The sequence below is a fragment of the Lissotriton helveticus genome, chromosome 10, assembly GCF_964261635.1.
Source record: "Lissotriton helveticus chromosome 10, aLisHel1.1, whole genome shotgun sequence".
NCBI classification, from domain to species: domain Eukaryota; kingdom Metazoa; phylum Chordata; class Amphibia; order Caudata; family Salamandridae; genus Lissotriton; species Lissotriton helveticus.
The window spans coordinates 1128656291-1128680774 of NC_136071.1; the positions used below are offsets into that span (position 1 = coordinate 1128656291).

The 24484-nt window shown below is 46.4% G+C and overlaps 1 protein-coding gene across 4 annotated transcripts in view; it reads right to left on the minus strand.

Moving 5' to 3' along the window:
• The window catches only part of CNOT10 (CCR4-NOT transcription complex subunit 10), a 517759-nt gene that overhangs the window by 187037 nt on the left and 306238 nt on the right, over nucleotides 1–24484 (minus strand). For all 4 annotated transcript variants that reach the window (XM_078663928.1, XM_078663926.1, XM_078663927.1 and 1 more), the window contains one exon: nucleotides 793–995. In XM_078663928.1, coding sequence (XP_078520054.1) covers nucleotides 793–995 — 203 coding nt within the window. The remainder of the gene's footprint in view (nucleotides 1–792; nucleotides 996–24484) is intronic.

Genomic DNA, 24484 nt, shown 5'->3' on the forward strand with positions numbered 1-24484 from the left:
TTGTACTTTCACTGCCAGTTGTGAGGTTATCAATGGATTTAATTAGGACCTATAAAGTTCTGCAGAGCTCTCTAATGCGTATAGCAGCATGTCTAGATTCTATTGACTAGAGTTCATCTTAAACACAGTTTCCCATTACTTGTATGTTGTTTTTATTCAAAACTTCACACACCACATTTTACCGCTATCACTGCCATATTTTACAGGAAATCACGTACTATACTAACAATAACATAGGGATCAATGTGCTTTATTCATCAGCTCCAAATTTTCAAATGCAGAACTCAAAGAGTGTGTAAAAATTACTGCAAAGGAACTTCCAAGTTTCTCAATATTTTTTGACAAATTCATCCTGTATATATTTAGACATAGTTGTGGTCCTGGGCCCCACAAGTGTTACACTACTAGCCTACTTCTCTTGGGTACTACACCCATTTCAAGGACTAAAGGAGAATTCATAAACATCGGACAGAACCATAAGCTTATCCTTCCAATACAAGCTCATGATAGATACTTTGTAAAATAGCAGTCATTTGGAACAGTTCTGTATTACCAATATTTGACGTCCTTTTTCTGTTACAAAAGGCAATCCTCTTAATGTTATTCGGTAGTTACATTTTAAAAAGCCTGTTAAACGAAGTATGAACCACTAGTTTCAAAAGTTAATAAACACTGCAATGCTGCCCTATAGCAAATCTGTTTTTCGCATCTTTGCATAGTGAGATATACTGATTATGCAGCAGTTAAATGTTGATTACTGCTATATTTTTAAAATACTCTGTTATCACTTACCCCCTTATTTGCTGCAATGCAGCATTCGGCGAGTCTGAGCCAAAGGCGTGGATTTGAGTGGTACACCTGGACAGCTTCTATCAAACACTCAAAAGCTGCCAGGGGCCTGCCAACGTGTAGCAACTGAATCCCACAGTTGTACAGCAGTTCATACCGCTTATTGGTCAACAGTGTGCACATGGGTCGGCCGGAAAATTTCTTACCTAAGGAGAAAGAACCAGACATTTTCGAAATGTAACATCAGGAGAAACAAGCATTGAAAATGCAATAGGTCTCGCCTTTATTTATGTTAAAGCCATTTGCTTTGCTAATGGTATTGTATTTTAGCTATGTCTTATCGAGTGTTGTGTGATATGTTGTGCCTTTAAGTTGTTCGAATTGTACCTGCAATGTGTGTAGTAGTTTAAAGCATAGCGGTAGGAGGATATAAAGGAGTCTCAATGGAAGAAACAGGAGTTGTCAATAATACGCACAAACAGCAGCTGCTCTTCACACGGTTGTGCTGGTGCTTTTGTTGGCAGCGCTGGCAGGGGCAATAGGTGGTGCAATCTGCACACCTACTCGTAACCAACATAGGTCCTGAAGGGCTGGGTCCTTCCCAGACCAAGATAAACACAGAACATGAAAAGATTCCAAATTAAATTGCTTAGATAAAAGGATACGCCCTGTGTGATTGCTTTGCTGTCACTGGAATTATATGGTGAATCCCCCAAGGAATCTTTTACGTAAATTGCCAATGACGCAATGTGTGGCCGTTGGAGGGCTCAGTCCATAAAGCTATATTGAATGTAAGTTTAGTTTGACTGACCCACGAACCTTTTTACTAGTGTGATGCTACTTTGCTATTCAGAAAACACGGTTTACACTTGTAGAGATTTACTTCGGTGCAGTAGTACCAGTGTATGGGGTAATATTAAGTGGTAACAAACCTCATCCAAGGCCTGGGGAGTTTGTACACATTCTTACTGCAAGCCTGATCCCACCCTCGCAAGGATCAGAGACTTACGCCTGTCAAGGGCAGGAGTAAACCGGTTTACAATATTGGAGTGGGTAAGAAATACCACTGATCTTACTGGGGCCGCGGTGGGATGGGATTTCTCCAAAGGCAAATGTACTCTCCCGTGGGAAAATAAAAATGTCTTTGCGATAATGCAAGGAGTTATTACATGCACAAATGTACACTAGTTACATTTAATTGCATGCAAGTGCAATAGCTACAAGTGCATGTGGCCGCAATTTGTACATGTGGTACATGTTATTACATGCAAGTGTAATAGCAATACGTAACTACATGCAGGTGCAATAGCTACAAGTGCATGTGAGTGCAATAGGTACACGAGGAACATGTAATTAATTACATGCCAGTGTAATGGGTACACGCAGTTGCATCAAAGTATAATGGGTATTTTTAATTACATGCAAGGTCAATAGCTACAAATAAATGGGAGTGCAACATGTACACGTGGTACGTCATTAATTACATGCAAATGTAATAGGCATACGCAATTAAATGCAAGTGCAATAGCTACAAGTACATGTGAGTGCAATATGCACATGTGGTACATGTCATTAATTAAAGTCTAACAGGTACACGTAATTACAAGCAAGTGCAATAGGTACATGCAAGTGTAATATGCCCATGTAGTTTCATCCAAGTACAATATGTACATTTAATTACATGTAAGTGCAAGATGTAATGACACCTTAGGAGTTGCCTCTGCATGGGAGTGGTTGGAATTTTTTAACTGTTTCGAGATGAGCTTTGTAAATTATAAACATGAATCAATCTGCGCTGGTTTACGGGACTCTAATTTGATGCCAGATAAACGCTAACAAAACACTTGGTCCTACAAATGCCCCCACAATGAACGCGAGGTCATCGCGTACATAAAGTCCGCGGGGTCGCTTCATTCGTGAGCCCAGAGTCTCACAAACACCCTCCGATCTGAGAAAGAAGTTCTTTCTCGTGCAAGACTTCAAATGAAGTGCGACTTCCATTAGGGGCCACTCTATAAACCCCCGCCCCGGCGCCCCCTGTGATTTCAGGGAACCTTTGAAAACCCGTTGAATGCGTATTCGCTGTTGGTCTAGAGTGGCTTGAGTCGCACCAGGACACTAGAGTTCCCAACAGATAGATTGTCAGTCCTCACGGCCCCAGAGAAAACAGACATTCAAAACTAACCAAAAACACAATTAATGTCCGTGTTTGGTCGTAACAGATCAAATGGAGAAGCTAAGGGCAGCATATGCCTGGAGAGAGCTCTGCGCCCTGTGCAAGGGCCAGGTGTAGCGGGGCTGGAGGGAGGAGGAAGAAGAGAAAGAGGCGGAGAAGGGAGGCTAAGGGAGAAACGAAGGAAAGGAAGAGGAATAAAGAGAAGAGGCAGAAGGGGTGCGATGGGGAGAGAAGAAAAAGATGAATTAAAGGAGAGAGAGCGCTCTGCAAAGGCAGAAATAAAGATCGTGCCCGTCTGTCTGTCTAGTGTTGCACAGCTACAGCCAGAGGTATGGTCTAGTGGTGAAGCGGCAAGTGCAACTGATAGAGGCCAGCCCTCTAATCGTGGCATCTACTGTGACACAACTTGTGATTTTGGGGACTGCGCGTCAGATCATTGGCCGAGTACAAACGGGGTATCTCCAGGACACGGACATTATTACCAGAGAGGCGGACCTTAGCTACGAGCCGGGGGGCACACAGGTGTAACGTAAATAGTTTGTGGCTAATAAACGTATCCCAAGGACACGGGCATTATTACCAGAGAGGCCAGAGACCGTAGCCACGAGCCAGGGTCACACAGGTGAAAAAGCACAATTCACAATTAGAAGCCAGTAAACAAGCTAGGAGCACACCCACCTACGTCACGGAAAACAAACCAAAAGGAAATATAAGAACTATGACAGGCATTTGGACTGAGGGTTACGATCTAAACTCACCACTGAAAGCCTATGAACATGGCAAGCCAGGTTACACAGTCCATTCAAAGGACTCAATACTTACTAAATTACATAGGAACATTTATATATACTACTTGCGATGGGCTTTTTTTTCTAAAACATCTCATACACTACACATATGTATAGATTTCACCCTTGACTCAACTACATACGGATCTGAAACAAGTTAAGTAAATAAAGCCCCACAAGCGGAGGGTCTGGGATCTGAAAAAGCAGTTAACCCCCTCATGGTTCATCAGGAGTATACATTCAGGAAATTCCAATGAAGAAAGAGCTAAATAGCTCTAATAACGTTGTTAACAGTTTATACTCGTTCACATACTTTGATTACTCCAGCATCAGAACGAAGAACAAACAAGTAGGACTAGCTATCTTTACAGATTATTATTTTTAGTTCTTGTACTGTCTGACATGCCTAACAATTTATTTATTTAGGTGTTCTGTAGGGAGCAGACTGTCATCTTGTTATCATTTGTATGTGCTATAACCGCTCACCTTGATCAGTAACTCCTGCTTCCGCTTTCAAAAATAAAAAGTATGTATCGTGCTTCAGAAACAAATTTAACATGATCTGCTTTGGGTTTTCTTCCTCAGTGTGAATCATTGGCCAGTAAAGCAGGGGAAAGTCAAAGGTTTCTACTAGAAGTTTTTAATGTTACCAATGTGTAGAAGATTATATTAACAGGTTTATGTTTACCAAAGCCTCAACATATTTTCCAGGAGAAGACTATTATGTGTGATTTTGTTCCAGTAAGCTAGAGAGCAAGTTGACTAAATCATTGTGGAGTGGAGGCTCTGCAAGGAAGGTGAGGATGAATTTCAGATTCCAGTATCAAACATCTCAAGAGTTTCAAGGTCTTCTCGGCCCAAACTAGAAAAGGAACCCCACAACTGTATACAACCCTGAATCTTCCCTTACCCACAACTTATACAGTTCTCATTAAGTTGCACACTAGGTGTGCACTACAAAAATTGCAGAACATGACAGGATGGGGGGACTGTAAGTACTAAACCTTTGAATATATAATAGTACCGCATCGTACAAATACTAGGGATTGATGGGACGGCGAGTGTAGATACAGGTTATCTTGCACAAAGCTATTAATATGGTAGGTAACATGGAAATATTTTGTAGCAACACCTTTTCAGGGTTCGACTTTATTACCATTGCTGATATTTGCACCACATATAAAGTATGGCCAATAGGTCTGCCTACTCGGTCCACTGGCTTCCTTTCTTTGAGATGATCGCATTTTACCAAATCACTTGTGCAAATCCACCTAAATAATATGTGCACTTCAGTACTAGTGCTTATGGACCAATACTTTACCCTGTCAATGCCTTTCTCTTTAAATTCTTTAAGTTTTTTTTTAGCTATCCCTGTGTTTACATCAAGTTTACACTCTACAGTAATTCAAAGCCATTTCCTTATGTCAGTAAGAATCATGTTAACCTGATTCTTTAATGATTGTTTAGTTTTGGAGCTGGCTTGAAGGCTGGAGCACATACAAGTTGGGCTGGAGTCCCATAGTACTATAAGCTTTTTAAAGGGTTTCCACAGTACAGCGGGCTGGGATACGATACACAGTTGGTAAAACCCAACCCAAATGGGAGTTATTTTAGCCAGGAAGAGAACAGGTCAGGCAAGAAAGTGGATACTGCATCTAAGCTCAAAAAAAGTGTATTAAACTGCTGCTTTAATCTGATTGATCTGGTCTGTTGGCCACTCACACACTGCCAGATAGGCTGGATTATAATGGCCAGAGTATGTTTTTTTTGGTCCCATGTGCCTTTTTTTGTGGTCCTGGGGGCCAGTTTTCATTTGATGAAGCATCCAGCCTACTCTGTCACTACACAGTCAGCAGGTAGCGCTGCTGTGGTGCGCTAAGCCCAGGCCAGCCATGCTGTCGTGATCAAGCCTTGTCAGTATTGGGATGAAGTGAGGCTGTGGTACAGATGTTAAAGTATTAATCAAAAAGCATTTACAATGCAATGGTTTCGCCTTTGGAAAAGTTAGAGCTATTGGCATTGCTCATGACATTTCTTTTTTTTTTTTTTTTACTTATAAATAAATGGCATTGTTATTTACATTGCCAACAGCTCTCTCAGCCCACACAGCTCTCTCAGCCCACACAGCGTCCCCCAATTTAACAGCGTCCCCCAATTTACCAGCGTCCCCCAATTTAACAGCGTCCCCCAATTTAACAGCGTCCCCTCTGGAATTGTCAGTCAGCCTGGAAGGCTGAGGGAAAGAGAAGGAGGCCACTGCTTGCTCCCCTGAATTTCTTCCCACGCAGGAAAGATGTTTTATTTTAAGACACTGATTCCTTTAAGGATCCGGTGCTGGTTTAATTTTTTTTAAGTTTCCTATTTGGGAATCCGTTCAAGTCTTAATGTTCTGCTGTTCTTTGTACGCCACCGTCCGTCCCTCTGTTCGTAGCCACTCGCAGGATGATGTAAATAGTGGCCTTCTTAATATTCTTTAGGCAGGTCATTCTGGGACATCCTCCCATGTCCCCCCTCCCTCCCTTCCTCCCCCTCTACTGGACATTTTGGAAAGCGACTCATTTGCTCATAAGTTGCATTTGCAAAATAAAAGGCACCCAGTACATTATTTCCCAATGTGTACCCACTGTTTGTGACCTTACTTTTCAGCATCAAGCTTGTGGTGTCCAAGCAAACAATTGTAAGATGTTTTGTGGGCTGTACGCAACTTTGCTTTAAGATTGTGTGCGATCCCCCAGAAAGTTGCTTGTAGCATACATGCAGCTAGAGCTGGGCTGCCGCTCTGATGGAAGCTTGGGTCCTTTCAGATGTGTGCACTGCACTCTCCCGGGGGCAGCATAGGGATCAGACCCGTTGTGCGACCTTGATCTTACATTCTCTACTGTAGAAAGGATGCGCTGTGATGACAACACCCTATGTTTTAACTTTCCATGTGTGCTTTTCATCTCATCCTGTTTAAGCATTTTTTTTAATTATATTTGCTGCTGTTCTTGCTTCTGATTTTGCTCTTTAAGTTGTTTTTTTGTTTATGTTTTGTCTCATCTTATCGGCAATCTATGGCTGGTGAATCTGGCTTTGATAATTGCACTCATTACCATTTTATTATAACCAGTGCAAATATAATTTTCTGCTTTTTTGCACTGTCATAACATTTCAACAACAGTTTAACCTCCCAAACAAAAAAAAAAAACACCGTCCCAGCGTCCTTTTAATTGTCCGCTTTTCATTTCAGCCTAAGCTCTCTTGGAAGTCTGCCAGTGTGCCTGCACTGGCTTCTCTTGAAGTGGGATTTTAGGGGAGAATTGCCTCGTTTTCTTTCTGTTGTGAATGGCCCGGCCCGTCTAGCTCGGCAAACCTGCTGCTGGAGATCTTGGATGTGTTGTCGTGTCCCGTGGTGGGCATGTGTAGGTGTGTAGTAGTGCTGCGATCGCCTCTCTGGTTTTCTCTGCGCCTCACTGAGGCGGTATGTTGGAGGCCAGTGTCTGCTTCCACCTCTCGGGCGCTTGGTACAGCCTGACCTGGCCGGCCTGTAACCCTGCCGGAGAAGTTATTTTCGGCCCACATGCATTATCCGCTCAAAGCTCCTTTGAGGGGATTTACGCGGGTGCCTCTGGTTACAGAGTGCGTCCGCAGTTTATTACATGGGTGATTGATGCCGTTCTGTGTAGCATTCTATGGCAGATCCTTAGTACATGTTTACCGTGTTGGGGTCGGCGGATGGAGAGGGCACACTATTGTTCGAGTTCCAGCCCAAGCATTTCATATTCATTGTGCATGTGTTATACAGCATGTCCCTTTCGCCCATCTCAGAGCACTGGACCAGGAGCCTTGAATCAAAGTGTCTGCCGCGGTTTTAGCCTCTACCTCCAACTTGGTTCAGGCTGGCAGAGGGCAACGAAATTAAACAAGCAAACAGGAAAACAGCAACACGAAAACGAGCACACAATAGATCGATGCAAGCAGTTCAGGCAAAACCAATACTTAACAAGTCAGGTCCCGGGCCGGCAGCCAATCACAGCGCGGCCCGGCAAATGACGTCACGGGGGTGTCCCGGGCCGGCAGCCAATCACAGCGCGGCCCGGGGAATGACGTCACGGGGGTGTCCCGGGCCGGAAGCCAATCACAGCGCGGCCCGGGACACACGGCATCAAGGGGCGGGACATAAAAAAAGTCAGAAACGCCCACGATTCGCGTTCTGGCCGGGAGAAAGTGATTGACGCCGATGTCTTCCAATGGCTAGCCTCCATTTATGGAGCTAGCCAATGGAAGACAGAGGCGGGACCAAAGCCCCATATGTAGGACATAAGATTTCGCCCTGGACGGAGCAACTGCTACGCAGTTGCTACGGCCAGGACGAAACCTAAAAAAGGGCTCTCCCCCACTTTGGAGGTACCTGCCTTCCCTAGTGATGCTGGCAGTACAGGCACTGTGCCCTATATGAAAATGGCACACTTGTGGTACTGACTTGTTCCTTTCGCCAGTGGGCAGGCTCGGTGTTGTCTGTTGCGAGCTCATGGCTACGGTAGCTCCTCCAATAAGGCCAGCGCTGGAGGAGTCAATCTGTTTTATTTGACAGTTGCCACTTTTGCTGCACCTCAAGTTATATCCTCAGAGGTGGATAGATGGCCGATGAGCCACTTCAGAGAAGCACTGGCAATGTGACCTTCAGGTTCACCAATACCAGTGGGTATCTGCGCAACGGCACCAGGGGCACCAATTATAGTGAAGTGCAAGGGTGTAACAACACCGAGATACCTGAGGTAAGCACTACATTGGATGCCATTGTTCCAAATAAATTTTATTGTGGAAGCTATGCATATCATTTCAGGAATCTGCATAAAACTTTGACTAATCTAAGCCTTGAGGTTTTCTGAAAGCATATGGCTGATGGGAGCGTAGTCTGTTACAGTACTGCATAAGAAAACGTGGATTTCAGCATGCACCAAGTGCACCCGGCCCTCTGTCAGCCCACACTGGTAATGGGGTGTTGGTTAGCACACACTGGGGAAAATCAGTGGTGCAGAAGCAGGGAGGAGTAATGACGGAGCTTCTGCAACTATGGTCCTTCTCTATTTTCACTAAAAATAATTTTATTGTGCCTGACCCAGATCATTTTCTGGAAAGTAAAATGAAAAAAATACATGGATTAAATCAGTTACACACTCTTCTAAAATAGGAAATGGATGTTGTTCATTGAACCATAATGTATATGGCAGCTGAGATTGTGCTGGTACAAAGATTTTAACTCCTATCCTGAGGTTTTGAATGCCTTTTGTTATTTGTCTTCCTTAAGCCACAAAGTCTCTAGAAAGCTAAAACCCACTCATGGCAGATAATTACTATTTGACACAAACATATTTTAGCGTCTTCAAAGCCCTGTGCACACAGACAAGTGAGATTTTAGTCCTACACTGAGATATCAAAACCTTTCATCACAAAGTTGAGCCATGCAGCACATTCTTCCAATGCTTAGGAGTAGTTTCTGTCCTGTAACTCCAGTTCTGTAGTAGGGGTATCTCTGTTATAGTCATAATCTAGTGAATAGTCCCGCCCATGTGCGTGGACCCCGGAGCAATCAAAAATAATCTCTTAAAGTGACGAAAAATGCAGACCTGCACAGACACTTAAGAGAGAATTAAGACAGATAATGCAGCCTATAACACAGGCTACACTGTCCAGCACTTCAACTAGAAATTCCACCAAAAAAAATCCACAAAACAGAAAAGCCTGTACAGATTTCCCTTGCTTCAGCAGCAAAAAAACCCTGGAATGATAGAGAGGAGGATCTGGACAGACAAGCCCCCTAGGCTGCCATTATGTGGCTCAGAACAGGATACTGTGCCTTTAAGAGAACTTTCCAGAACTTCACAGTATCCCAGAATGCACTGCAGGTCCCTTTTACTTTCAGTTCTTTTTGAAGGTGTAACACGCCAGACCTGTAGCATTCCTTACATGAACATCTCTCTCTCCACCGGGGAGGAGGGTGGGCGCTTATGACTATAACAGAGATACCCCTACTACAGAACTTGAGATACAGGACAGAAACTACTCCATCTGTAGTAGGGGATCTCTGTGTATAGTCATAATCTAGTGAATAGAATGGCAAGCCCATCCCCACACCAAAGCGGCTGTGGAGAAACGAGAAATAACACCACTATTGTGCGAACAGATTTCGGAGCGAAGCCTGCACAACCTGAGCGTCTGCTCTGGCATCAGTGTCCAGGCAGTAATGCTTAGCAAAGGTATGAACCGACTTCCAAGTGGCCGCCTTGCAGATTTCTGCAATTGGAACATTACGGAGCAAAGCAGTCGTGGCAGCTTTGCCCCTGGTGGAATGAGCCTTAGGCTTACCCCCTAAGGTCTTATTAGCTTTTTGGTAACACAATTGTATGCAGGACACAATCCACCTCGAGAAGGACTGCTTAGAGGTAGCAAGACCTGTCCTGACTGATCCGTAAATGATAAACAATTGGTCCGACCTACGAATATCTTTGGTTTTATCCAGATAAAATTTCAACACCCTCCGAACATCCAGGGAATGTAAAGACCTTTCCGCTGGAGATGAAGGATTCTGAAAAAACGTAGGCAAAGTTATAGTCTGGTTAACATGAAAATCAGAAATAACCTTGGGAAGAAACTTAAGGTGAGTACGCATAACAACCGTAGCAGCATGAAATACAGTATAAGGTTCTTGGCAACACAACGCCTGAATTTCACTCACCCTGCGGGCCGATGTAATGGCCACGAGGAACGTGGCACAGGACAGGTGCTGCAACGAAGCCTTATGAATAGGTTCAAAAGGCTCCTTCATCAACCTGGACAGCACCACATTCAGTTCCCATGAAGGCGAAGGAAGCCTGACAGGAGGAAACACTTTCTTCAAGCCTTCCAAAAAGTCTTTGATCACAGGGACCTGGAAGAAGGAAGTCTGTGAAAGGCATTTCTTGTAGGCAGTCAATGCAGCCAGATGGACCTTAATGGAATGGACATTAAAGCCAGACTGCGCCAGATGTAGAAGGTATGGAAGGATGACATCTTCCTTACATGTCGTCGGGTCATAGTTCTTGGACTTGCACCAGATAAAAAACCTCTTCCATTTGTAAGCATAAGAAGTCCTAGTGGAAGGTCGCTTAGCCTCCTTCAGTATGTCCATGCAATCTTCTGGGAGATTAAGATGGCCATATTGCACTATCTCAGGAGCCATGCCGCCAAACTCAAAGACGAGAGGTTGGGGTGCAACATCTGCCCCCCGAAGTTCGTGAGAAGGTCCGGCCTGCACGGCAACTTCATGTGAGGAAGGAGAGACCGGTGAAGCAGGTCCGTGAACCACCACTGCCTGGGCCATTCCGGGGCAATCAGTATCATCCGCGCCCTGGACTGGGACAGCTTGATGAGAACCGTCGGAATCAGGGGAATGGGTGGAAAAGCGTACAGAAAGCTGTTCGACCAGTTGATCCATAACGCATTCCCCAGCGTCCCCGGCTGGTAGTACCTGGAGGCGAAGTCTCGGCATTTGCTGTTTTCTGCGGTGGCGAACAGATCTACGTCTGGAGTTCCCCACCTTGCGAAGACTTCTCCTAGTACTTTGTCGTTTATGACCCATTCGTGATTTTCCTGAATCAGTCTGCTCAGTGCGTCTGCCTGAACATTCTGCACACCTGGCAGATGGGTGGCCGTTATCGTCAGTCCTCGGGCCAGAAGCCAGTGCCAGATTGCCTGCGCCTCCTGCGACAGGGTGCGTGATCTCGAACCCCCCTGCTTGTTGAGGTAATACATTGTGGTCGTATTGTCCGTCTGAACAAGCAGAGAGTTGGTCTGGAAGGACGGGAGAAAGGCCTTCAGTGCCAAGTGAACAGCTCTGAGTTCCAGAAAATTGATGTGGTACGTGGACTCCGTCGGGGACCACGTCCCTTGAATCTGTAAATCCCCGGAGTGCGCTCCCCAGCCCTGGAGAGAAGCATCCGTCACGATAGTCTGATTGGGAATGTCCTTGTGGAAGGGAACTCCTCTGAGGAGATTCTCCGCTGAACACCACCACTTCAGAGACTGAAGAGCATGCAGAGACAGTCGTATCTTGTCGTCCCAAGATCCTCTCCTCTGGTCCCACTGATCCTCCAAGCACTCCTGCAGCGGTCTCATGTGCAGACGCGCGTGTGGCGTCAGGAAGATACAAGAGTCCATCGATCCCAGTAGAGAAGACACCTTCCTCACTGTTGTAGATGGAGTGGTCATAAGAGCCTGAGCCTTCCGAAGGAGTGATAATCGTCGCTCCTCCGAAGGAGACACGCTTGCTGACATCGTATCGAGGGTGGCCCCCAAGTACTGAATGCACTGGACCGGAGTCGGGACAGACTTGGACATGTTGATGTGCAACCCCAGCTTGTTCAATAGAACGCTCGTCTTCTGGAAGTGCGCTTGAGCTTCCGAGAAGGAGGAGGCCTTGATCAACCAATCGTCCAGGTACGGGTAGACAAACACCTTGTTCTTCCTCAGGTGTGCCGCTACCACTGCCATGCACTTCGAGAAAGTTCTGGGCGCAGACTTCAGCCCGAATGGAAGTACCGTGTACTGATAGTAATTGGTGCCGACTTGAAACCGCAGGAACTTCCTGTGTTTGTGTGTAATGGGCACATGGAAGTACGCATCCTGTAGGTCTATTGCACATAGCCAGTCTCCCTGTTGCAACTGAGGATAAATCTGAAGGAACGACAGCATGCAAAACTTTTCTCTGCGAATCCACTTGTTTGCCTGTCGCAAGTCCAGAATGGGCCTGAACTCGTTCTTGTCCTTCTTGCGGACCAGAAAGAACCGGGAGTACAGACCTCTTCCTCTTTGAGACAGAGGTACGTCTTCTATCGCCCTTTTCCTTAACAGGATATCGGCCTCCGCTTGGAGCTCGCGCAGTTGATACTGCGAGCTGACCGGAGGAATCGATGGAGGAGGGCTGGTGAACCGAAGACTGTATCCACTGCAAACAATATTCAGCACCCACTTGTCCCGAGTAATTTTTCTCCACTCTGCCAGAAAAAACTGAACGCTTCCCCCACCGGAGCGGGTAACGGATGAAGGGGAAGTAACCGCTCAGGGTCGAGACCCGGCCGGGCCTTTGTTAGCTGTAGAGGACTGCTGTCCACCTCTACCCTTCTGGCGCTTCTGGAAGGGTCTCCGGAACTGCTGCTGTTGTTGCTGCTGCTGTCCCAAAGACTGTCCTCGCCCTCTGCCCTGTGCACCGAACCGTCTCTGGAACGGACGGTAGGACTTCTTTTCCTTGGGCTTCTCCTAGGCCCACCGCCGTCAGGGTCTCTGCCTCCGCCTTCATGCGGGCCATCTCATCATCGGCATGTTTTCCGAACAGTGTTTCTCCTGAAAACGTCAGACTGGCCACCCCCGCTGTTGGGCCTCCGGCTTGAGTGACGTGAGCCTGAGCCAAGCATGACGGCGCTGGTTGATCCCATGACAGTAACCATGGGCCCCCAAAAGAGAGAGATCCGCAGCCGCGCTGATGACCTGGTTTGAAACCAGCATCCCTTCCTTAAGGATCTCTAGGAAGTCCTCCCTCTTGTCTCGTGGCAGAAGGTCCGTGAACGGTTGCAGGGAATCCCACAGGGCACGGTCGTACCGCCCCAGCAAAGCCGAATCGCTGGAGGCTTTCATGGTAGTGGAAGCAGTCCCACAAGCCTTCCTCCCAGCCGAGTCGATCCATCGGCTTTCCTTATCAGGCGGCACGGTGGAGGACGGGGAGGTAGAGTGTAACTTCCTGGCCGCCGTCACTATAACGGAGTCGGGTACTGGATCCATCCGCAGGAAAGCCGGGTCCGAATCCGGGGCCCTGTACTTCTTCAGAAGTCGGGAGGGAGCGGCCTTCACCACCGCTGGCGTAAGGAACAGCTCCTCCGCAGGTTCTACCAAACCTGGCACTAACGGCAGCAGGGGGCGAGACAAATGCTTCTTGTGAAGTGTCTCAAATATCACGGACGTCGTAGGTGTAGGAGCCGTCACCGTGATGCCTAACTTTGTCGCCCCCCTCAGGAGAACCTCCTGGAACGTGCTGATGTCGTCCACCGGAGACACCTTTGTCCCCGGGGAATCCGACAAGGTCGGCGAATATGATCGTGTCCTGGAGGAGGCCGTGCGGGACCTGGATCCTCGCCTCCTTTGGCGGTGTCTAGATCTAGTGGAGGATCTGCGCCGACTCCTAGATCTTCCTCTCCGTACGGAGCGTGATCTTGACTTCCTAGGCCTCGGGCGATCCGCCGGTTCCACCGGAGCAGGCGTCCTAGGTTTGGCCGGGGCCTGCGGCTTAGGAGTCCCCTTGGGAGGGGTCGGAAACCTGGGTAATGAAAACGACCTCGGAGGAACCGGAGGCGGCTTCAGTGGCACCTGAGGTTGAGGTATGGCTTGCGGAAGCGGAGGCAAAGGAGGAGGGGTAGGAGCCCTCGGAGGGGGACCCCTCGGCAATGGCGGCGGAGGCGTAACTTGCGACGGCGTATACACCTCGGAATACACCGAGCCCGGTGATCCACCACCAGCCTGGGACGTTGGCGAGCCTCCCATGGCATCAGGCCTCTTCTCCCGCTTCTTCGACGTCGAAGAACGGAGACCAGACGGCGAGCGTCGGCCCCTCGACGTCGAGCGTCTCTTCCTCGGCGTCGACCGTCTTCCATGCCTCGACGGCGACTTCGTACGCCTCGACGGCGATCTCTCGTGCCTCGACGGCGATCTCAACCGCCTCGCCGACGACCTCTTGCGCCTCGACGACGACCTCTTGCGCCTCGATGGCGACCTCGTCCGCCTCGACGGCGGTCCACTCCTCGATGACGAGGATCCCCTCGACGCCGATCTTCTCCTCTTCGCCGACTGCGAACGGCGGTGTCGCTTCGACGGCGAGCGCCGACGCCGATCACTCGACGTCGAGTCCGACGAAATCGTCACAGGAGACTTCGACGGCGGTCTGTGTAACTCCCTCGACGTCGAGCGTTGACGGCACTTCGCCCCAGAGCCCTGGGGAGATGGGGAACAGACCGTGGTCATCCCTCTCGACGTCGTGGTCGTTGCAATCGACCCAGACGGAGAGTGGGCACGCTTGCTGGTCTTCCTGCCTCTGGGGAGCCCCCCAGAGGCCTCAGCACGGGCAGAAGAAGCCCCTCCAGACCCACCTTGCGCCTTCAGCCTTCTTTCCTCGAGTCCCTGAAGCCTGATCTTCTGTCTGTCCTTCAGGGTCCTGCCAGAGAAGCCCTGACAAATCTCACACTCCTCTGGGACATGGGAAGAGGGAAGGCAGAGGATACACACCTCATGGGGATCTGATTTTGCCTTCTTCCTGGAACACTCCGGGCATTTGTCAAATAATGCAGGCATATTTGACATCAAAAAGGAGCAAAAGCCAAGAAGAACAGCACTAAAGTACTTTAGAAGCACTCAAATCGAAATCAATAGTGAAAAATCACCAATAAACCCTTGAAAAGGGAGAGCTCAATGCACCAGGGTCCTGCTTGCAGGAGCCGGAAAAAAGAACTGAAAGTAAAAGGGACCTGCAGTGCATTCTGGGATACTGTGAAGTTCTGGAAAGTTCTCTTAAAGGCACAGTATCCTGTTCTGAGCCACATAATGGCAGCCTATGGGGCTTGTCTGTCCAGATCCTCCTCTCTATCATTCCAGGGGGTTTTTGCTGCTGAAGCAAGGGAAATCTGTACAGGCTTTGCTGTTTTGTGGATTTTTTTTGGTGGAATTTCTAGTTGAAGTACTGGGCAGTGTAGCCTGTGTTATAGGCTGCATTATCTGTCTTAATTCTCTCTTAAGTGTCTGTGCAGGTCTGCATTTTTCGACACTTTAAGAGATTATTTTTGATTGCTCCGGGGTCCACGCACATGGGCGGGACTATTCACTAGATTATGACTATACACAGAGATCCCCTACTACAGAAGTTATGTGACTCTCACTCTGTTTTAGCTGTAAGTCTGGTGGCAGTCAGGATGTATGTGGGTCTTAATGATGGGGCAAGATTGAGACATCTGGAGCAGGGGGCGGATGTAGTGCAAGGTTCACAAAGCCAATCAGTAGATCATGAGACTGTTAAAACATGGTCATCTAGTCCTTGCCCTCTCTGCAGAGCACCCTTAAGGTTACATTTGTGTCAATTCTAACTATGATTTTATGTGAAAGTGTGTAAAGGTGGTAGACAGCTATTAAAATACTGACAGCACCCAAGGAAATTATGGTTTTTCTGGTGAGACGAGAAAGCGTGTGTGTGGTTGATTGTGTATGACAGAGAGAGGGCATGGTAATGTGAAGATGTAGGAAGGAGATACATGCAGAATGAGAGTGAACGGACAGTGATGACGCGGAAGGAGGTACGGATGTGAAATACATAAAGGTATTCAGAAACAAGGCAGGAGAAAAAGGGTGTAAGTGTCTAACAAAGGAAAATGATGAGAAGGGGAGAACGGGAGTGCTTGCTACTTCGAAGACCATTATTCCTTCCACAGACCCTAATAATGTTTCATTCAGTCTCAGATTTTCAGAACCAACGTATTCTAATTATTAACAACAAACTTTTGTTACTCATTGCTCAGAGCTAACTTATACTGTTAAAGACCAAAATGGCTTGTTTTAGGTGTAGATCTGTCAGTGTATGATTACTCTGGATGCATTAACAGAAAAGTCACTGAGAGGCACCCAAATATTTCTCAGAAGACACTCTGTGAAAAGCGTGAGACTTTATTTCTCATGTTTGAAGTCACGCCATTAATTACAAAGACTACCTCATTTTGGAAAGAATACCTACCTACGGTATTTTAATCGGAGGCAGGTTTCTCAAAAGTCATTGTCACGGTTGGTTTCTTTATTTTTACTTTCTGCATAAAAAGCAAGGATTGAATATTCCTACTGACATATACGAACAAGGTAAGGGTAAAACAGCTGTTTATCAACATGGGTTTTTGGTCGCCCACAGTATAAGTCACCTCAAAATGCTGAATGGGACAGGTAAGATAAGACATGACAAGAGAGACAATAAGCGGGGATAAGACTGAGGGCATGAGGAAGGTTCCTATGCAATATAATTCCTAACTGAAGACACAGTCAACAGAACAATAGCACAATGTGTGATTAGTAGAACAGGGATGTGTTGTTAATTATTTTTAAGGAGGGATCATAATAAATTTCACTCATGTATATCCCCAGTATTAGACACTATGTCAGCAGCATCCAGAAACAAGTGTTTTCCGCACCACTTAAAGACCATCAAAAAGATGTGACAAAGCTCGACAATCTGTCGGGAAGGGCTACATTTTAATTTTAGCATAGGGATGCATTTTTTAACACGAAGGACATTGTATTTCGTGCCCATGCCTATTTTATGTTCCAGTCCGACACTGTGTGGCATACCCACATACCAGCACCTGAAAGTCAGCTCCCTTCTTTTAAACAAGCATCATCAAAGCCAAACGATCTGGCTTGTTGTAGGTGTATGTGTTATTTATTTCATGGCTGTATGATATGTGTAATAAGTCTGGGTGAAAAAATGGAAAGACACAAACTGGGAACTATAGTCTCAGATATACCATACAAACACGTATACAGACATCAGTAGTCAGACAATACAGGTATCACCACTTGCAGGGACCTTGATGTGTACTTTCTAGTTTCCAAAGGAGCAACTGCATCAGATGATTACGTTATAACCATACATTAAGTCCCAGGCCAGTTTAGAAAATGCATGAGTGATCTGAATAACTAGTCAGTCAGTCAACAAGCTTTATTCGAATTCAGTAATAAATTCATAAAAGCGTACAAGATAAAAAACACAATAAAAGCAGACATCGATTATATTCATTACAAGGACACTATATATACAAAATTAACAAAGTTATCAACAGTTCATTATACTAATAAAATAATTTTTAGTATTCGTCAAAAACAGACCCTAGCAGCTTAGTTACAGGGCATAATCATATCATTTTCAATTGAGTCGGTCGCTAGGAAATAGAGTATATTTGAAATTTTATAATGACACATTTAAACAAGCATTGGAAATGCAATAGGGCTCGCATTAGGAAAGTTTGAGCTATTGGTCTTATAAATGAATTTTTTTTTATTTATGTGTTATTTTTTAAAATAGCTAAATTAATAGCTTTGTCATTTACAATGCCAATAGTTATAACTTTCGCAAACACCTATAGCATTTGTAATGCAACATGTTTTGTATTTACGTGACTTAGATGTATTGATATTACAAATAAAAATGGCTTTTAATTTTTTTAAATAATTAATACTTAAATAATTGATTTAATTTGTAATGGCAATACCTTAAACTTTTGTAAATAACTTTTGTGAAGATTATGTTCAGTGTTCAGAGTGAGGGCGATAGATAGATAGATAGATAGATAGAGTGAGGGCGATAGATAGATAGATAGATAGGATAGATAGGAGTTAGGGCAATAGATAGATAGATAGATAGATAGATAGATAGATAGATAGATAGATAGATAGAATAGATAGGATAGATAGGAGTTAGGGCGATAGAGTGAGGGTGATAAAATGTCTGACTCCTACACCATTTTTATAGCGGTGGGGGCGTGGAATAGTGTGAATTGTCACACTTGTAGCAGTGTGCTGGTTATTAGTTGTCTAGGTACTGTCATTGGCAGCGCTGGAAGTGGCCATGGGTGATGCAAGCTGTGGAGGCCTCCTGACAAAGGACATGGCACTTACAAATTAAGTACTGGTACATGCAGGTGTATGGAGAATTAAGTACATGTAAAGCGAATTTATTAACATCCCCATAGGTAAACAGAATGAATGTGACCTTGTGTTATATCATTGGTGCTCATGTAAAATCACTCGGGTCACGTTCCAACCATATAAAACGGCAAATATAAACAAAGGGAGTGGATGGAATGGAGCAGAGGTTTGGTGGGGGCAGGAGGGATGGAGCAGTAGGGGGCAGTGGAGACGCTCACGGTGGAGGCAGCGAGACACCAGGGAAAGGAAGCAGCACAGGGGCATGTAAAACAAACAGAACATCTTCAGGTAAATTAAACAAGAAATATAAATAGCCCTAGTTTTGAGATGAGGCCAATACTTTCGTTTTTCCGTGGTACTGACCCTAGCGTGCGTTGGTTTGTGCGACGTGAAGTTGTTTGTTGCTTGTGAATGCTGTCCAACTGCTCGGAAATGTGTCTGCATTTGCTTTTGTTGTGGCTGTCTGCGCCATACCCATAAATGAAAGACAATGGGAGCGCCAGAGACTGGGTCATGGAGAGAGGCAGTGGAAGAGAGAGAAAGAGGGGCAAAGCAGATAAGAGACGGGCCCACCCGGCCCAGTGAAAAAGACTAAGGCACTGCATGCACACTAAGTGAAACAGAAGTGTGCAAGCAACACTGGGTCATTACTTTAAACTAGCACTCTCCTTGCTAAATGAGGTAATCACTCTTTTGATGCTCCTTAAGGGCTAAACTCACTGCCTGCTTTAAACTGAGGATCAGATGCTGATCTGCAGACATGGAGCTTTCCCCTCCGCAGCGGCAGATGTGACATTGCTGGAAACGGGGGCGAGCGCCCGCGGCAAAATATTTCAGTGCATCTGCCTGGCTCTCTGTCCACACCGCAATGCCCTGGGCAGACACGAGGGGGCCCAAGAGTGCTCGGGCGAGTGTCTGTTAAGCTCAGCGCTCCGTCCGTATTCTTGTTTGTTATCTCATATGACTAGTACGGAATGGCAAATAATTCAGTTTTGCCCGTGCCTACACTGTGCCGCATATTGCCATGATGCCTACACATTTAGGTTGAATTGCAGGAGGTGAGTTACCGTGTAAAGCCTGCAATACCATGCGTGCTACTGTAAACTTCACAAGGGTTGCCGCTTTGAACAATGACACATGACACTGGAAGAGGCATCTCCAGCCAGGACATTAGCGTCTGAGGAATGGAAACTCTCTGTTTGTGCCCAGAGGGTGGTGGGAGAGCTTATAACGTAAAGCTGAAGGGGGAAGCAAATGAGCTCAGTAGTGGTGCGCGCGCAGTAGGGCACTGAGAGGTGTAGTCAACTGCCGGAACATAGGAAGTATGCTACTTTGGCACTATTTTGAAAGTTTGGAGACGTGAAATTACAATACATTGTTGCCCTAGACGCCTAGCCGTATCATAACTCAGAACATGGTTATATGTGTTTGTGAATTTAATCACACTGTACGTTTTTTCAAGCAGTTAAAATATTTTCTTTGTAAGGGGCAAAGTCAACAAGGGCGGCACAGGCGCTTTGGCAGCAGGGGACCTACTGGGGGGTACAAGCACCCAAAGAGTAAAACACGAGCAGTGTAGGAGCGACGAGAGAGAAACACTGGGGCCGCCGTGAAACAGAGGGAAAGGTGCAGGAGGACGGTGCGCGCGCAAGACAGGAGGGGAGCGGGGTGGGGTGCAGGGGGACTGGCGGGATGAGAGCAGAGGCAGCGGAGCTCTTTAAATGCACTGGTAGGTGGTAGCTGCAGCTAGCAAGAAATTAAAAGGGAGCAGCGGGGCTCTGTCACACACACCACCTAAAGTCGGAGGGGGTATCTGGACGATACTGCGTGTCAGTGATTCTGTTCAAGCGCCAGCAGTCACGTGGAATGCGCTCATACTTGCCGGCAGAAGGACTTTGTAACACAAATTATTTTTGTTCCGTGAGAGGGACAGGTTTCTCACTTACCATTCAAATGTATTACGAATCATAGATACTGAGAACAAAATACTGAAATAGACTAGAATAGAAAGGGACTGCCAAGCAATATGAACAAGACGGCAAAAGTGAAAGCAGGGGTGCGCGCGCACCACATGCGAAGACGGGATAAGTTTAAAAACAAGTACGGGAAATGCAAGCGGCGGGGCGCAGGAAACGGATCCCTTTAAAGTAGCTCAGGGCCTCGCGGCCGTGAAAGTGAAAGCAAAGCAATTAGGGGGGAGGTGGGAGGGAGGCTGATGGCTTTGATGTGTGAGCGCACGCTGATAAGCTTGTGGGAGGGAGGCTGGCCTGCCTTTGATGTGGCAATGCGAGGCAGGCGGCTGGTGGCATTGTGCACGCGCTTTTTAGGGCTTGCGCTTGCGCAATGACCTAAAAAGCACATGCACTGCAAGGAATCGCCAGGGGAATCGCCAGTGGTGGTTAAGCTCTGTTTAAGCCGCAATAGAGCTTCGCCAGCTATGCGCAGAAGCGCATCAGCAGGCGAGCCCTAAAAATAACACAGACCAGAGCCCTTCTGTAAACGGATTTAACAAGTCAGGGGACCAGGTCTGAGCCTTTAGAATAATTATAGGCGGGTAGTATGTGCTTACTAGATCCAGGACCACTCCTACCCATACCAAGGTTAATTTATTTGTATGATTTTGCAGGGGGCAGATATGCAGTTCTGGGGTAAAAGTCAAACAGTTCCCATGTTCCAATTGGGCCATCGCCCATTTGTGGTTGCCAACTTCGGAGATGTTGGATAACTCGGGAGTCCCTAAAGTTGACCAAAACCAGGTCTCCCCGTATGTCCTTGGGGGTAGATCCCAACCACCCTACCCTTCTAACATTTAGAATCGTTCCATCAATATTGGGTGGTAGGGGTCTATTCTTTGTCAGCCAGAAAGACACCTTATTTAACAGATCTGCCGGTCTTTCAGTTTTACTTTTAATAAGCTCTGGCACGCCCGACAGGATACACACGAATGGAGCTGCCTCCGGCGGTAGATCTATGTGCTTAGCCCTTCTTTGCGTGTTATCATGGTTGTTGGACTTCCCCTCTTTCGGTGTAAGTGGTTTGATCTGCCTTTCTCCAAGTGCAGGTTTCCGAGTTATTGGGGGGTTTGATATAGCTAATGTTTTAGATGTTTTGAGGGCAAGTGCATGCGTTAGTGGGATATTTCTTTGTACAGGGAGGATGGGAATGTCAGCAGTAATTAGGGTCTCATCTTGATTATTTCCTTCTTTCCGTTTTGTGAGTGTTAGGTTTGCCCTGGTGATTTCCTCTATAGAGCAGAGCTTTTCCCCTATTGCCTCAATTCTTTTTTCCAGTGGCGAAATTAAAGACCTGATCAGGAGTTCAATCTGGGCCAATAGGTCAGGTGGTATAATAATTGCAGGCAACTCCAGATTTGAACATACCTCTGGTGTTTTTAAGGTGTTATTAATGGCCGGAGGGGGACTTTGGTGGAATCTTTGTTTTTTAGCTGATCTTCCCCTCTGTTTGTGGCCTTTGCGCTTTCTATTAGGATAGGGTACCTGAGCATTTACTGGCAGTTGTATAGTATCATTAGGTGTTAATAGAGGGGGAGAACCAAGATGGCTTGAGTTTAGTTGAGGTGTGATAATAGACTGAGGGCTAGAAATTTTCATTGCATGTGCAGAAGCATTTGTTAGGTCATTCACATTATCAACGTTGGTGTACCCGGTTTTACAAAGCATATTTAATTCCTCCAATAAAGAAAAATTTTGAGTTTGGTCTGATAACACCATAGCTGAGTGGGTACTGGATGTAAGATCTGTGGGGAGAATTTTTTCTGCTCTTTCTATGACGGACTCGATTGCCGATGTGGTTCTGATTAGGTAGTTATCCAATGTCCCCTTCCGCGGCCCCCCTGGAGGGTGTTATTTAGGTAAAGACCTTTGTCAGTCATGATTTGGATAGCTTTTCTAAAAATATATATATGATAAAACAATGACAAGGGACTGAGCAAAAGCACACGTGCACTAATTATCTGGCCACGGGAAGGTTAAAGACTAGTTCAGTGAAGGTGCAACAGGCAAAGGTTCATGGGAATTGTGGTCCCCCCGCTCGGCGGCCGCGTGGAGTACCGGTCACGGCAGCAGGGGGAACCTGCAGCCAGTGATGAAGTTAGCCCTGGTGAGTTCTTGGCCAAAAAGGTCGCCCCAATATAACTAGTCACTGGTAATGCTTTTCTTATTCACATAACCCTTATCAGCAACAACAAAAAAAAACCTGACACAGTCATGATTTTTAGACATATTATCCGAGATAGGTGCTTTATTAAACAGTTTCAAGCATCTTTTTTTAAAGAAAGCACAAGACCTCAATCTTGCTCCTAGTCTGAAAACGGTGGGTTTGCTTCTGAAGCAAGTAAAAGGGTTCACCCCACTAACCATGGCATAAGCCTAATGAATGCTGATGATTGAAGCAAAGCTGCCACAGAGTGGAAGAAGGATATAAGAGAGTGCAGAAAGTTGCTTTGGCTTTGTTTCTGAGTTCAGGGGTGGTGGGAGTATTTCTCTAAGTAAAAAGATGTTTTGGTCAGAAGGTATACATTTGGAATTGGTCTCACTGCTGGCTTCGATTGTCATGACTGTACAGTTATTACTGCTCACTGCGCCTTTTGTCGCTTTCATAAAAAAATAAGCTGGTTCTAAATACGTTTTAAGACTCTAGGCGTCCATGTCATGTTCTCAAAAGGAGACAACAGCAAGCTGTTGCTGGAACTCACCGAAGTTACAGCGCAGGTGGCACTTTCAAAAGCCTGTGTACTAGGCTACAGACTTCTGCCAGTGTGTCTTGCGAAATCACTGAGACGTAAGCAAAATAGACCGGTGCTCTCTCGCCCAAGAGCTGCACATTTCCCCCACCAGTCTCAAATCAAGCTCATAGCCCCTCTCATCCAGGAAATGCCTACTGTGTAGGCAAACGAGTGAATCACTCCAAGGTCACTGGACCCTCCCTCCTCCTTAGCAATTTGAACTTTCAGGTCTAGGCAGAGAAGAACAAGTTACTTACCTTCGGTAACGCTTTTTCTGGTGGATACAGTATCTGTCTGCGGATTCCTCACCTTGTAAATATCCCCTGCGTGCGCAACATTCGGAAATTCTTTTGTAGCTCCTCACGCCGACGACATCACAGAAGCACGGCATCGCGCGTGGCTCCGCTGACGTCACTGAATCCATAATAGTACAGCGTCGGTGTGATGACATCAGTTCCGCCCTTTTTTCCGTGCCCTCGAAGCACATGGACGGGCCGACAACAGTAGAAATGTATACACAGTATACACAGTACCAATAAACAAGATAACACACACAGTGTGTAGGAAATGCATTGAAAGCAAACAGAAGAGTACACTTTCCTTGAAAGTAACACTTAAACATTACCACAATTGCAGGTATACAATGGTGGACAACGGGGAGGCGAGTGGGCCAGTGAGGAATCCACAGGCAGATACTGTATCCACCAGAAAAAGCGTTACCAAAGGTAAGTAACTTGTTCTTCTGATGGATACATCTGCCAGTGGATTCCTCATCTTGTGAATAGATTGCCACAGCAGTCCCACTCCCGGAGGAGGGTGTCCACCCTTCTATACCAAAAAGTCCTGAAGGACGGAACGAGCAAAGTGTCTGTCCCTCCTCACCTCCGCATCTAAACAATAATGCTTTGCAAAAGTGTGAAGGGAGGCCCAAGTTGCCGCCCTGCAAATGTCCTGCACAGGAACACCCCTAGACAAGGCAGATGTAGATGACTTTGCCCTAGTAGAATGAGCTCTCAAACCTTCTGGAAGTTCCTTACCGGCCACGGAGTAGCATATCTTGATACACAAGACAATCCATCTAGACAGCGTGCGCTTGTGCACCGCTCTGCCTTTCCTGCACCCGATGAAACTCACGAATAGTTGGTCATCAATTCGAAACTCTCTGGTTCTGTCCAGGTAGAAGATCACCGCCCTCTTAGGGTCCAGACGGTGAAGTCTCTCCTCCTCCTTGGAAGGGTGAGGGAGAGG